Raw genomic sequence first — 14,684 nt, 5'->3', positions numbered from 1 at the left:
TCTGCCTTGCTTAATCACAGAGCGCCGCCGTTTAGGTTTCAAAGGCGGCAGTAAATTGGGCGTAGCTGAGTGGAGGCTAAAAATTAACCAGCCATCTCTGTTTCAATTTGTAAGAAAACAAAAGCGGAAAGAAATTATAAAAAGGGAAAGGGTGAAGGAAAAAAAAAAAGGAACAGAGGAGGAGAACTGAATCGTCCCAACCCAAACATTTGGAACATGCGCACGAAAAAGGCGATTTTGCAGTTTTGTGTTGGTAGGTTTCCTCCTGAGCTCCAGCGCAGAAAGCCACACTGCTTGACCAGCTGCTTGACCGCGCGGTGTGGGAAGCCTCCTGAACTGGCCGAAGCTGCCTAGCCCTGCCCGCCAGCATCTGTCCTTGGGACTCCCCCACGTCAGCTGAACCATGTAGAGAGGAAGAGCCCACGAACAGGGTGCTTTTTGCCACTCTCTCGCTACGAAATCAAATTACTTTCATTCTCTTTGACAGTCAAATCCCAGCCAAAACAGCTCCCTCTTCTCTTCATCCTACTCTCACTCCCTTGCTCAAGCCACCTTGTCTCCCGCTGCCTGGGCATCGGCCCCAGAACCTGCTCCCTGCTCCCTCTCCTCTTTTTTATTCATTCCATCTCATACCCATGGGCCTTACACTCCCCTTTCTCTGCCAAATTGCAGCCCACCCTGCTTGTGCCAAATACAGCTTTTTACCAGGACTTGCAGTGCTGCCCCTGCCCTCAAAGATATTTTCAAATTCATTTAGAATAAGAGCAAAGACTGGTTTTTTTTTTCAGGGGGAGGTTATCTTAGACTCTCACCATCATGGGTAATTCTGGGGCACTCTGGCTCTGGTCCTAAGACCTGAAGCAGCTTTCGGATCGGACAAGACTTCCAAAGACAGACATGCACAAAATCGGTAATACGGTAAAGAAAGAGGGGAAGGATAAAGAATAAAGAGAAGAGGGCAAAGGAAAAATGGAACATCACCATGCTGCAGGCCCCGTCAGCCGGGCGCCCCGGTTAGGCCCGATGCCTGTTATCATTTGAAAATGAGAAGCACAATACACAGAACAAACACCAGCAAGTAAAATTAAATGGAAAAATGTGGAGAGGAACCTACCCGGAGTGTGGACAAAGTAAGCCAGATAAAGATCCAGTTCTTTGATTGTGACTCCAATGTGGTGCGGCTGGACGCACAGGCCGGGGTTCGAGCACTGGGGCGACTTGTAGAGCCGCTCCCCGTCAGTACTTTCCAGGGGTATCCCCTTAAACAAAATCACCATGACCAGGTCCAGCCGCCACACCTTGTCGGCCTGGCGCAGGCAGTCAATCCGGCGGATCTTGCCCTTCTGGTCGGGGTTGGACAGCACGCAGCAAGGGGGCTTCTTGCCCGTGATGGTCAGCACGAAGTCCTCGCGGAACTCAGGCCGGATGTCCTTGCGTAGCTTGGCCAGCAGCCGGGATGCCCACTTCTGCTTGATCTCGGGCTTCTCGCCCAGCAGCTCGTCCTTCACCGCCCGCTCTTCATCCTTCGACATCCGCTTCTCGTGCTTCTTGAAGTACTTGCGTTTCCGTGCCTGCAGGTTGAACCAGGTGTAGGAGAAGGCTCGGACGTGAGGCAGCAGCGCCTCAATGAACGGGTGGAACTCATCCTGCAGGCGGCAAGCCGGGAGCATGCGGGGCAGGGAGGAAGGGAGGAGGGGAAGGGAAGACGGGATGAGGGGGACAGAGAGAAGGAGAAAAGAAGTGTTAAAAGGGGGGGCACAAGGAAAAATCGTCTTCTCCACCTCCTCCCCAATTTCCTCTTCCAATTGTTCTACAAAAGTGTGGTATGAAGCCACCACCAGCGGAATCAGCCACTTGCTCCCATCCCAGCCTCAGACGCTAGACAGAGGCACCAAGAGCCTGTGCACACACCTATTCTCTCTCCCTCTCTCACTCACACACACACACACACCCGCGCGCGCACAGACAACACTGCTGTCCACACACACACACGCTGCTGGTATCCCCGCCAGGCTCTGTCGCGCCCATGACATCTCCATGTTCTATCGCAGCCTTGAACTCCTGACAGCTCGCCCGACGCGTGTCCGCCCCGCACAGACACCCGTGGACGCACACACGAGGTGCGCAGGAGCTGCCTCGAGTCCCGACACCGGTCAATTTTTGGCCACCCCCAAAAAGAGAGAACATGACATCCACGAGAGATGAACCAGATTTGGCTTCCCCCCTCCCCGTCTTCTCTCCTAATCCAATTGGAACATCCACCCCAGAATTTTTCAGTCAGATCTAAATCCTAAATATGTGATTTCAGCATTGTTATCGACACCCATACTAATGTTAATCACAGTAATAATGAACAAAACACTTCTTGTTAGTACAATAAGGTGGTTGTCTTGGCCACATTAGAGTTAAAAGCTACGAGGGTCGTCTTGCGGCCCCTTCCCCAGCTTCCCACTGACCCCTCCACCCTCTTTCCCACTTAGTCAGGTGACAGAGGGCTGGGCTCTCAGTTTATTTATTTATTTATTTTGCTTGTTTGCTTGTTTGAAGTTTAAATAATCATTGATTTCTGTTTACAAAAATAAAACTGGAAAAAATTAAATAATTACCATTGATCTGAAGCACCCGGCAAAGCCCAACGCCTGATTCTGAGATTCTGGACTCAACAGAGTTGTGAGTTGGGGGCGGGTGGGGGGAGGGGAGGAGGAGGAGCAGGGAGGAAGGTAAATGTTTTAAAGGGGGCTATTATTGGTGTTCTGGGGAATAGGGGCCGGGCTTGGGTGGATTCTCAAACCCTTCCCCCTCTTCCCCCCCCCCACGCTCCATTGCACAGAAGGGAGAAATTAATTTTTCTTTTTTTTTGAAAAGAAGCAAAAAAGAAAGAAAGGTCAGGGATAGCAAGCCGAGAGAGGACGCGAGCCGGTTGCCACACACGCCAGGTAAACAAAAGCCAACAAAATTTTTTTTTCAATTTCTCCCCTTGTGCATCCTCTTCCAGTTAAAAAAAAAAAGAGAGAAATATGCAAAATGAAAAAAAATCAAAACCAACCTCCCATCATCACATACCCCCCCCAAGAAACACACCCTACCCCACCCCCGTGCAAAACAAAAACAAAAACCAGGAGGGAAAAAGCGGCAGCTGAAGAAAAAGGCTTTCGGCTTTGGCAGCGGCACAGGGGTGTAAACTTCGAGCTGCCTCCCTCCGCCTGTTGGGAGGAAAAGGGGGAGCTCGCAGATTCCCGGGGAAGAGGACGAGTTCTGACCGGCTGCAGACCGTCGCTGGCAGACGCGTGCAAAAGAGAGAGAGAGGGAGCGAGAAAGAGAGAGAGAGAGAGGGAGCAAGAGAGGGAGGGAGGATGGAAGAGAGAGAGGGAGAGCGCAAGGGAGGACGTGGATGGGGCGTGTGTGAGCGCGTGAGCGTGTGTGAGTGAGTGTGTGTGTGTGCGTTGGTTTTTTTTTTTTTTTTTGCTTCTTTTCTCTCTCTCAAACTCCCTCTCTCTCTCCCCTTTCATGCTCAATCCCCATCCATTTGCCTGTGCCAAAGCCAGTAAAAAGGGGGGAGAGAGAGAGAGAGAGGGAGAAGGATCCACCTATTTGGCAGAGAGACGTCTGCCAGCAGCCAATGGCTGCATTCGAGGGGAGGAGGGAACCAGGCAAGCCGGGGAGGGTGGGGAGGGCCCCCGGCAATTGGAGACCAAAAACAATTTGCCCAATCGACAAGTTCACGTCTAATGAACAAGCAAAGTCCAGCAGTTATGAATTTTTCATTCCAGGCTCTCTCTCTGGCCCATTTGGCAGCAGCCGCCCCGCAAATTTGGGGGTGGGGGTGTGATTAAGGAAGACGCAGAAAAAAAAAATTTTTTTAGCCTGAAAAATAAATAAATAAATATAGGACTGAGTCCGGGTGGCGGGCGGGAGCCCCAGAAGGCCCTGGAGAGAGCAGCTGCGCCTGCTTTCTGTGTTTTGGTTTCAGTCTCTTTCTCTCAGGCCCGCACACTCTCTTTTTCTGGTTCTGTTTCTTTTTTATTTATGGAGCAAACAGGGGCGAGTGGAAGTTTTCTTCCCCGGCCGTACACACAAGCCTGCGGTGCTATGAATAGAAAGAGAGAGGAAGAAAAAGAGAGCGGAAAGTGTAAATGCCAGCCACGCTTCCAGGGCAGGAGCCCGTCGCCCAGGGTGCAGGCAGCCCCTAGTCCCAGCCTGGCTGCAAGCCCCTAGCACCCAGGCTCCCCAAAGCCCCCTGTGCTCTGCTGCCTCCCTCAGCCCACACCCAGCCACGCACACCCCATTAGCAGTGACGAGGACGCCAACACTCTGCAGCTCGGCTGTCGAAACTGCAACAGTTTATTAAAATAGCCTCTTGTCCCAGTGTTCCGCTGACAAGCACCACACACAGCCCCAGAGAAATGACAAAGGCGAAAGGGTGGACATTACCTCCAAGGAGTCACTGAGTCTTACCTACACACCCCACCCCAGACGTGTAATGCTTTGCTCTCTCCAGCTTTGCCCCCTCCACTTAAACTGTTCAGTTGTCTTGTTTGAAGGAGGGTGAACATTTCAGTTCAGATGAATGGGCCCACACTGTACAATGCAAGGTGACAAAAACACAAAATAAAGACACCTAAGTGAAAAGAAAAGACAAAAGCAGAAAGGAAAGGGTTATATCAAAAAAAAAAAAGTGGGACAACCAGGATGTCGAGTCACGGAAAAGAGTCCCATCAGGAAAGCCAGACCTGTCCTGCCCTGGGCCTTCCTCCCACTCGGGCGGGGGCAGGGCTATCAGCAGTCAGAACTTAGGCCTTCAAAACGCAGTTATGAGGAGGCCGTTATTAAATAAAAGAGAGAACAGAGGAGGCCGTGAACACTGACAGGGAGAGAGTGATCCACTCGGTCGGAACTCATCCCCATAGCCACCCTCTCCCAGAGAGCAAGGCTCAGCCCTAGGCTGGCAATGCAAAAAAGTCACTGCTCACTCTCACCCTTTTCTTCCCCATTTAAAACCTTGGACTCTGTGGCCTTTATGCTCAGCGGAGAGAGGCCTGGCAGAGAATCTGGGGTGTGTCAAAACAAAGCATCCAGCCCTGGATGTGGATGGGTGCTGAATCCCTACAACGGGAAAGGTGCCGCGCCCAGCACCTGGGACCTCATCTGAAGTTCGCTTACAGCTGACCCAGACAGAAACAGAGGTGAAAGTGCAGGAGGCAGGTGTCACCATAGACAGGGCTCTTAGGGTGGCGTTCAATAATTAATGTCATGTTAATAACCAGCTTCTGTCCAAGTAGCCAAAGACGTTAGCTTGGCGACACAAGATACCAAACCCTGCCCTACCTCCTTGAGGAAGCAACCTTACTTTCTAAAGTCAATGTTCAAAATGACAAATGAGTTTATATTTGGCTTGTAGGTGTTTTTCTGGTATTTTGATTTATGCTAAACATTAGACACAGAGCAGAAAATGCCCAACACGAGCCTCCTGGAGAATCTTGGCATGTCCCCTTCCCCATACGCAGTTCACAAACCACAGGGCGGGTGGAAAAGCACTACTGATCACGGTTGATTCTTAATGAAGGGGTTTACAGCTGCTCCCCCCCTCCCCGCCCAGCCAGTGTCCCACAGCCAGGAGATAGCCATGGGAGGATCCAAGTGGAAGTTAGAGAAACAGGACAAGATTCTTCCTGGATGCAGGAGGGGGTGAAAAGGTCGAACAAAGTGGTAGAGAGATCTGACACAGAGGGGACCCACGCAGAGCCCCACATATCCCTTGAACACTCTCTTAAGGGTAGAAGCAACAGGCCCTTCCAGGGGAGAAAGGGGAAGGGAGAACAATCATCGATTGTCCTTCTCCCCCTGCCAATGGCCTTAACCTTGAAGGTGGGCAGGGAGGATTCCCAGGCAGCCGCTCTCCCTCGCCCCTCACCCCTCACCCTTCTCTGAAGGGGCCTGGAAGCAGCGGGGATGTTCCTAGGGCTTGGGGAGGGAGAGGAAGAAAGTCTCAGTCTCTCTCTCTGTCTCTCTGCAGCCTACAGAGAGGCAGCAGGCACACTGGTTCCTTCAGAAACACTTCAAGAGCCCTAGCCCCAGCGGCCCCCTCCACCTGCATTCCACTGGTAGCGGCTTCTCTGCCCGGACACGCCCCTCAGAAGCCCCAAACAAAAGGGGACTGTCCCCCTTTTGTTAAGAGAGTTGAGGCTCCTGTTTGAAGACTACCTGTCCCTGTCCCAGCCTCCTTTCCTTCACCCTCCTGCCCCAGCAGGGAGATTCGGCTGCTCTGCAAGGGCAACTAGAGCCAAGACAAAAAAGCCGGCAGACAGCGTGAGGCTTCTCCAGGTCTGCGTCACCAGCAAGTGCAAAGGTTCAGGGGACAGGGGACTGGACGGACAGAGGGGGCGAAGGGGGCAGGCCACGGAAAGGGAAGAGGAGGAAGAGGAAGGGAGGTGAGAGGAAAAACCCGCTGAGGGGGAGGAAACCAGGGATGCTGTTGAAAGTGTGCAAAAAAAAAAAAAGAGAGAAAGTGAGAGAATGAAATAAGTCAAGGAGACAAAAAAATAAAAGAAGGAAAAATTGGGAAAAGGGTATTTTCCCCATTTAAAAGAAAAACTTCAAGAGCCCAGAAATAAGACTTTTAAAGTTTGCATGGGTTTGGGGTTTGTGAAAAGGAATGTGCCTGCCATTGTGAGAGAAAGGCCTTTTTCTCTTTTATTGTTGACTGTATAGAATTTGATAAAAACAGCAACAGTTTCACTGAAATATTTCTAAAATATGCCGGTTTGGGCCATTACTGAATGTGCACCGAGAGAAAAAGACTGAGCAGGCCACAGAGAGGGAGAAAGCAAGAGAGAGAGGAAAAAGCGAAAAGAGAGAGAAGGGCAAAGACTGAGGGAAAGACGGGTAGGGCTGACAAGGGGAAATAAGCAAGGAGAAAGGACAGAAGAGGGCACTGGGGACAGGGGGCAAAAAAAAAAAAAAGAAGAAAACTAGCCAAGAAAAATGCCTGCTTCTACAATGACAACGTGAAATATGTTGTTTTCAAAAACACCATAAAACAGTCCTGTCAACAGAGGCTTTGTGGATTTTTTTAGGGAAAATAAAAAATATATATGTACAGTACCTCACTCACATAGATAATATTAAAAATCTTTCGGGAAACAAAATAAGTTGCCCCGCCTGAGGCGTGTTCCACAACCACCCCATACCTGCCAACGGCGAAACATCTCCAAGCACAAGCTGGATCTTTAAAGACAGTTCCACTGTTAGAAGGTCTCTTTATCTTAAAAACACACAACAAAAAGCAACTCTATTTGTCCATATGCTGCATTGTTTAAGGTCCAAATGTATTCTTTCAGGCCCTGGCCACATAGGCCCATGTTGATGTAGATAACTACACGCAGTTAGCACAAAGAACTGACAAAACTTACACAGAAATGACCAGATAATTCAGTATCCATTTTACTGTCTATCTGCAGCCTGGGGAGAAAGGACACAAGAAAGAAAATGGGCCACAAATAGAACACTGGTTAGTTTGCCCAATTCGTGGGATTTTATAATTCAGCCCAGCCTTCACCCAAACCTAAAGGGGCTGACTTTGTATTCCTCAGCTCTCCCATCGCATCCCACAGACCACTTCGTGGAAGGCCACAAAAGGCCAGACTCCCAGTCCGGGTCACAGATGGAAGAAAACTGCAGAGAGGACACAGGACCCAACAGGCAAGGGGAAGGGACCCAGGCTGCTTATCCTACAGGTGGGTGGGGCTCTACAGCCAGAGAAAACCCATCTGAGAGTCCGAAAACATCAGGACTGAAAACCAGAAAATATACTTTATGAGGAGACTCAGATAATTTGGACAAAGCGGGTTTTTTTTTTTTTTTTTTTTTGCCAACTCTGGCCAGCTTTCCTCTGCCTCAGGAAAGGTCAGCCGCGCACTGTTTCTCTCATCCTCACACTGGTCGAATGGATTTTCCTCACATCCATGCACTGGGTCTAGGGCAGGACCTGCCTCAGACCAGGCCACTGGTTCCTGTAAAACAGCCCTCCTTTTCCTTCCTTTTCTCCTACTGACTACAAACCGGGAGCGGGAGCGCTGGCCTGGGATCTGGCCAAGCAGGCAGCCTCGTTCTGGCTCCAAACGTTACCCTCCTCCAGGCACATCGCCCCTCACCCTCTTGGCACAGAATAAAATAGGGTAGATATGGGGGTATTTGGGGATATAATCTATTCTCTCTAGTGCAACTGGAAATTGTTTACTTTCATCTCATTCTCTGTAAGAAATGGGAAACAAATATCCTAGTCTTTAATTTATTATGTACTTTGAAACTTCCCTGTGTCACCAAATAGAATAGCAACCAGAGCCCTCTGCTCCAGCCGGTGGGCTACGTGAGGACTGGACCCTTCGCAGAAAGCCAGAAAGCGCAGGACAGAAGGAAGCAAGGGCTGCGAGGGACAAGGGCAGCCTCAAGCCACCTACTCTGCCTGGGAAGCTTCAGGCCATGGTGCCCAAGAGCCCGAGAAGATGCAAAACCCCCAGAGGACAGCTTCATAACGTTCTCTACAGAAAAAGCAGAAATCTGGCAAAACAAGGAAAGGAGAGACCAGTGTGTGGGGATGAGGTCTGCGCCAGGCTTGCTGTGAAAATATCTAGATAGCAAAAGAGAAGGCCGAACCAAACGGCGAAATGATTAAAAAATCACCACAGGCATCACTAAGAGTAATTCCCAACCCCACAGAAAGCTGAGGGATCCTACAGAAGAAAGGTTTCTGACCCCCCCCCCGCCCCACACACACACATCCAGAAACTTCTGCGGGGACTCCAAGGCGCTGTGGCTAAGGGGATGGAATAGTGACAAAACCCCAAAGCAGCGGCCTTCCTGACCCCCTCTACAAGGCTCGCTAGTTGCTAGTCGGGACACCCCCTTGCTCTGTGGGTTCTATGTCCCCTGTTCCCACTGCCTCAGGAGGATTTGAATGGAAAGGTTTCTCTGACCGCCTGGCCTACACTCCAGGCACCCTCGGCTGAAGGAAGCCGCTTTCTCGCAGTTGCTGCGACAACAGGCGGTGCCTGGAGCCCCAGGCAGAAAGCAGGGTGGCTGGGATGGGAACAGCCCGGGGAGTTTTCACTGCTGGAGGGCTAGGAGGTAGGAGGGTAATCTGGACCAGCCCTGCCTGGGCTTCCCCAAAATATACAATTTTAGGCATTGGAAGGTGGGCATTTTTCAGTCCCTCAAAATGTGTTCTCCTCCAACTATTTCATTATTAGGATCACTGCCAAGGAAACTCAAGAATCCTCATCTCCCTGGTGTCTAGCCCCTGCTACCAAGGAGGCTGGCTCGGGGTGCCCGGAGCCCAGGACCATGCCACTCCTCAGCCACGCTCGTCCCTACCGGCTCCCTTTCTTCCTCACCCTCTCTCCCCCTCTGCGTCCTCCAGCTCCAACACAAACTGTTTGCATGGGAAGTCTCCCTCTATGACCCGATTCAGCACACACAAGTGAAAACTGTGGGCGACAGACCCAACGTCCTAACGAACTTGCGTTAATTAATGCTAAGAAAGAAAAGAGGCGCCCTCGCTCTGTTGAATCACGGTTCACTAGCCCTTTCAGTTTGCTGTGGGTGGAGGAAAAAAAAAAGAGGCTTTTTGGTTCAAATATTTTTGGGGGGCGAAGAGAAAACAAAAACACCGCAGAAGGGCCACGGAGGGAGAAGCTGTCAATACCTGCCTGGAGGAGCAGAGGCAAAAGGAGGGAGCTGGGCGGGGGCAGCCCGGCATCCTCCCCCAGGCTTCTGGCCGTGAGTTGTGCAGGGAAGAGCCAGGAGGGGAGAGAAGAAGGAGGGATTATCAACTGATCACAGGCCTGGTCTAATAAATCACTCCAAAAATTTTACTATCAAGCTATAAGATGCACATCAAAAAAAAAAAGAAAAGAAAAGAAAGCTGAAGTCCAACAACCCCATTTGAGCAGAGCCGGGAAAATGTTTTAACAGTGCAGAAAACTGAAGTATGGATGGCAAGCATACAAAACATTTAAGTGTGCAGAAAAAAAGAAGAGGTGGCAATGGAGGGACAGGGAGAACAGCTGCAATTTTGCTTTCCAGATGTTGACAGCAAAATGTAATTGGCAAGTAACTTTCTCTTTACCACTTATTATCCTTTGGTCCTAAAATGTTGGAATCTTACCTCTACAACTAATCTGCAGGTGGTTTCCAGGCACTCCACACACATGGACAGGTCAGGAAGCCTCACGGGCCACCGGTCTGCAAGTTTTTTTTTTTTTTTTAAATCAGACATGAATTTCCCCAAGCCCTCCTACCATTCCCGGGAATGTGGGGAGCCCAAGAGAAGGCCAAAGCTGGCTGGAGGACATTGTTATTTATTGTATTATTATTATTATATTCAGCCTTGTCGTTACGTTTGAGGTTAGGCCTTATGTTTTTCTTTCTTTTTTTTTTAATCCATAAACTTTTTAACTGAAGTATAGCACGTAAAAGAAGAGTGCACACATTCTAAGTGTACCCTCGGTACATTTCACAAAGTGAACACACCCATGGTAATCCCACCTAGATTAAGAAATACGACGGTTTCAGCACTGCTAAGCAGAACTTACATTTTTAAACCATAGAGTTCTCATAGTTTATGAAATAGCTCCTGCCCACATCAAGAGAGTAAAACGTGAATACCTTTCTATATACTATACGAACGTGTTATAGAGCAGGCCGTGCTACTCATGCAACTGAAAAAATCCTGGTGAAAAGAAGCCCCCTCATCCTCAACCTCTGTGCTGCTGAGGGGCTTCAGCACCTCTCTCAGAGCCTGCCCAGCTCTGCTCCCATCAGTGGGGCAACTAATTGTATAGGGGGTTTAGCAGACTCTCCCAAGGCATGTGTAGGGGACAAATAGGCCAGGAGCTGAAAGCCAAACAGCCGTAATGACTGAGAGGTGGCAAGGGTCTCTCCCTCCCCTCTGCCTGCAAGCCAGGCAGGGATTTGGGGGTTTCGGTATGTGGGTCAACAGGGAGAGTGAATTTCCAGGGGTTTCTGCAAGGAGAAATAAACACCCATCAGGGCAGGCTGCTCCCAACCAACCCTGCCCAGAAGAGTCCTGCACGGAGGTAAGAGACAGAAGGGAGCCCAGAGAGCGAGAGAGCAGTGGATTAGGCCTTGGGTTCTTGGGGGCAAGACTACCTAGGAAGAGAGGCTGAACCCTGCTGTGCCTGCCTACCCCTTCCCTGGTTCCAGCCCCATCTGGCTCTCCCCTCACTTTCACTAGCACTAAATTTACTTTATAATTTCAAAATTAAATTTTTTTTAAAGTAGGGAAAAGAAAGCACCGAAGGCAAAATACCTCCCACGATACCTCTCCAACGGGGGAAAAAGTTTCTGCTTATATAAAAAGAGAAACGCAAGGGATTGCTGAAAAGTCTAAGCACCAAATAACCAGGAAAATAAAAGAGAAACACATTTAATTAAAAACACCTGAAGCAAATAAATAAATAACTCCCTCTGTAATGCAAATGCTCTGCACAGCTACTGGTGCCTGCCCATGGGCACAAGCCTCCACCCCATTTCTTCCCCAATTTTCTCCTTCCCTTCTAACTAGAGGCTGTCTCCCCCAGGCCCTCATGGAAGCTCCCTTTTCTTTCCAAGAGGTCTACCTGGCACTTGGGGGAAGAGGCCCAAGGCAGCCATCTCATCCAGCCCTGACCCTAACCCCCTTCCTCAATTTCCATACCTCCACAGGCTGTTTCCAGCCACTGGCCCTGGACCCTGCTCTCCTTCCTCAAATCCAAACCTTAAGAGTATCTGCAAGGACACTGCCCCTGGGGCTGAAGCCTGACACCAGGCCCAGCCCAAGTGGGCAGCCTCTCACCCCTACCAAGGTATCAAGGGCCCAGGGCTGCCAGGCAGACTCTCCCACAGAATTTTCTTTTCATGTTGCATGCGGGGCTGGTGAAAAGCTGTGGAAGCACTGTTCAGCTTAATTTAAAATATAACAAGGATCTGTGCAGGCAATCTTTAGAGATACTTGCTGACTTGATCCCATTTATTTTTTGAGGGGGGGGCACATGGTAGTCTCCAAAGCTCTGCTTCCCCACACCCTCGCTCCAGGGGTTTGACTCGCCCACTTGCCCACCGCCTGGGAAGCGCGCCCTTGGCTGGCACTGCGGTACCAGAGCCGGGCTCCTTTCTTTCTTTTTTAAATCGCTCTGGTGCAAACCAGGCAGTGGGTCAGGGCCCAGAGGAGGGGGAGGGATGAGAGAGTTGTCTCTGAAAGAAGGGGAAAAAAAGAGAGCGAGGCTCCAACTCAGGGAGAAGAGCGGCCGGCCGCAAGTTTCCTGGCTTGTGCCAGGTTGGGGATTTGCGAATTAGACCGGAGCGGAGGGAAAGACCGGCGGGCGAGAAAAAAGCCCGTATTAAAACGAACCAGCCTTGCCGAAAAGCGAGCTTTCCACCCTTAAATGAGACAATGCCGAGAGGAGAGAGGAGTTATTTCTCACTCTTTAATTATTCCAATGCTTAGCATTATTAAAAAAAAAAAAACCGCACACATTAGCCAATGATATATTCTAACCCTCAACAAAGCTGGTATTTTTCTCTGATTACAGACTTTGCAGTGGCAAAGCCGGGCTCCGACGACAGAGGCAGCGCAAAATTGTGCTCCTAAATGAGACACTATTTTATTAAAATCATAATAGTTCCTTGCGTTTCTATAGCGCCTTTTCAGCGGCGGAGATCCCAGATGCCCCATGCGCGGCTCTACTAGGGAACCAGCAACCGCAAGCTCAGTGCCGAGGCAGGCGAGGCTCGTCAGCTCCACAGAGCGTCACGGGCGTGTATTTTTCTTTCTTTTTTTTAAAGCAGCCTCTGTCTCACGCGCTTTTTTTTTTTTAAGTAATAAAACCTCTTTAAAATTTTTAAATAATTTTTTTAAAAAAGGGAAAAGATTACCCTGTCGAACAGTCAGGGGGAAAAAAAAACAGCTAAACGTTGTCTGAGAGCTTGGGGCCGGGGATGCTGCTGGGAGGGGTGGCCTCGGGGTCAGGGGTGCAGAGCATGGGGTCAGCAGCAGCCCCGGGTCACCTCGCCGCCTCACCAGGGCGCAGCTGGGGCGGGCTGAGTCAGCTGCACGTGGAAAGGAAAAGGACCTAACACCATCAAAGCGCATTCATGTAATTCGGGTGCTGAGAAGTCGGGTTTAGGAGCGGCTTTGGAGGGGCCAGGACGCCCCTGGGCGCTTTCTCGGAACGCCGGGGGGGTAGTAAAAGCTGCTCTGGCTTGGAGGTAGTTTGGGGGAGGGGGTACGTAAGGCAGACTCCGGCTTCCTCCTCCAACAGGTTATCTGGGCCCGCTGGGCGCACAGGTTCTTTCTCCACTTTTCCATCCTCTCCCCCGGGGCCTGCCCAGGAGATGCTGCAAAACGAGGAGGTGTCGCAATGGGTGGGGAGGCCTTAGAGCCCCAAATTAAAGATCCCAGCCCTGAGAGTGAAGGGGGTGTTGATCAAAAGGGATGGGAGGAATTTTTTTTAAAGGTTCTTGGCGGCTTCGCAACTCCCGCGGCTGAGGAGGGGAAAGGGAAAGCGCATTTTCCACCACTTAGTCACATTGCTTCCCCGTGCTCGCCGGAGGCCAGACGCCCCCAAACCCAGCCAACCCTCGAAACAAACAAAAATCTCTCCTGGTAAATTTCCCCGTCCCACCTACCCCCCAAAAAGAGGCGGCTTGGGGTCTGACGGGGAGCCTCTGAGGCCTCAGGTCTGGGGGTGGCGACGTGCACGATGCGGGGAGGAGACATGCCCCTCTCTGAACCGACTTCCCAAAGTCCCTCTTGGATCCTGGGCAGTTAAAGCCAAAAGACCTCCGAGTGGCCAAAGAATAACAAGAACCGTCAACATCGTTTTCATTATCCTCCGTCGAGTGTCAGGACCCGCGGGCACAGGGGGAGAGAAACTGAGGCAAAGGCGGCCCTGACCCCCAGCCCAGCGTGTCCCGCACCGAACCAGTGTCGGGCAAAAACGCTGCCATTTGAGCCTTCTGGCGGCGGCCTTTGAAGCTGCAAATGGCGAGCGCCTCTGAACGCGTACCAGGCCGGACTTCGACGGCGGGGCGGGGTAATTTGCTGGGCGGGGCGGGGGGGATTGGTGTGAGGAGTTAGTCCGCACTCCGGCGGGAGGGAGCCGCGCCTGAGCAATACGGGGTGCGAGGGACGACCCAAGGACCCCAGAGAGGGCCTAGGGCAGTCCGAAAAATCACCCTGGGGCCTCTGGTGGTGCAAATGGTCGAGGGCCTGTCCGTGGCCGCCACGCCTTCACATCCTCTGCCAGTGTTCTCTCACCTGCCCATGGAGGAGGAAGCCCGCGCTCCTCTCCCAGCGCCCAAGCGCGGCTCCTCCGGGGCTGCCAGGCAGCGCGCCACAAGTGCTCCCTATATCCGAGGCCTCGACGCCGCTTCCCGCCTTTTCGCCGCTGCGCATGTAGGGCTTTGCGCACGCCCGCTTGTGACCCGCGGACCCCCAGGGCCCCGGGACCTGGGCGTCTGCATTGTTGAAGGCTGTGTTGTTCCCTTCTATCTTGTGGTGCGCGGTGCAAGTGACAAGTGACGGTCGCACCCATGGTGGGAAGCACGGGGCCCTCCCCTGTCTGGTCCAAGGGGAAGCCTCCCTACGACCCTCGTACCCACCCATGCCAACATCCCAGGCGTGAGCC

General features: G+C 51.4%; 1 protein-coding gene across 3 annotated transcripts in view; it reads right to left on the bottom strand.

The window, feature by feature from the left end:
- NFIX (nuclear factor I X) overlaps positions 1-14,684 on the bottom strand; it is a 95,004-nt gene that overhangs the window by 65,420 nt on the left and 14,900 nt on the right. For 2 of the 3 annotated variants that reach the window (XM_064280772.1, XM_064280773.1), the window contains exon 2: positions 1,115-1,646. In XM_064280772.1, the coding sequence (XP_064136842.1) occupies positions 1,115-1,646 (532 nt within the window). Of the gene's footprint in view, positions 1-1,114; positions 1,647-2,606; positions 2,770-14,684 lie in introns of those variants that run through there. The other variant, XM_010593277.3, reaches the window with a different exon arrangement.

Source organism: Loxodonta africana, chromosome 3 (genome assembly GCF_030014295.1).
Source record: "Loxodonta africana isolate mLoxAfr1 chromosome 3, mLoxAfr1.hap2, whole genome shotgun sequence".
Classification (NCBI taxonomy): Eukaryota; Metazoa; Chordata; class Mammalia; order Proboscidea; family Elephantidae; genus Loxodonta; species Loxodonta africana.
Note: the sequence above shows the minus strand (reverse complement) of the source record. Positions and strands in the feature narration are given on the sequence as shown.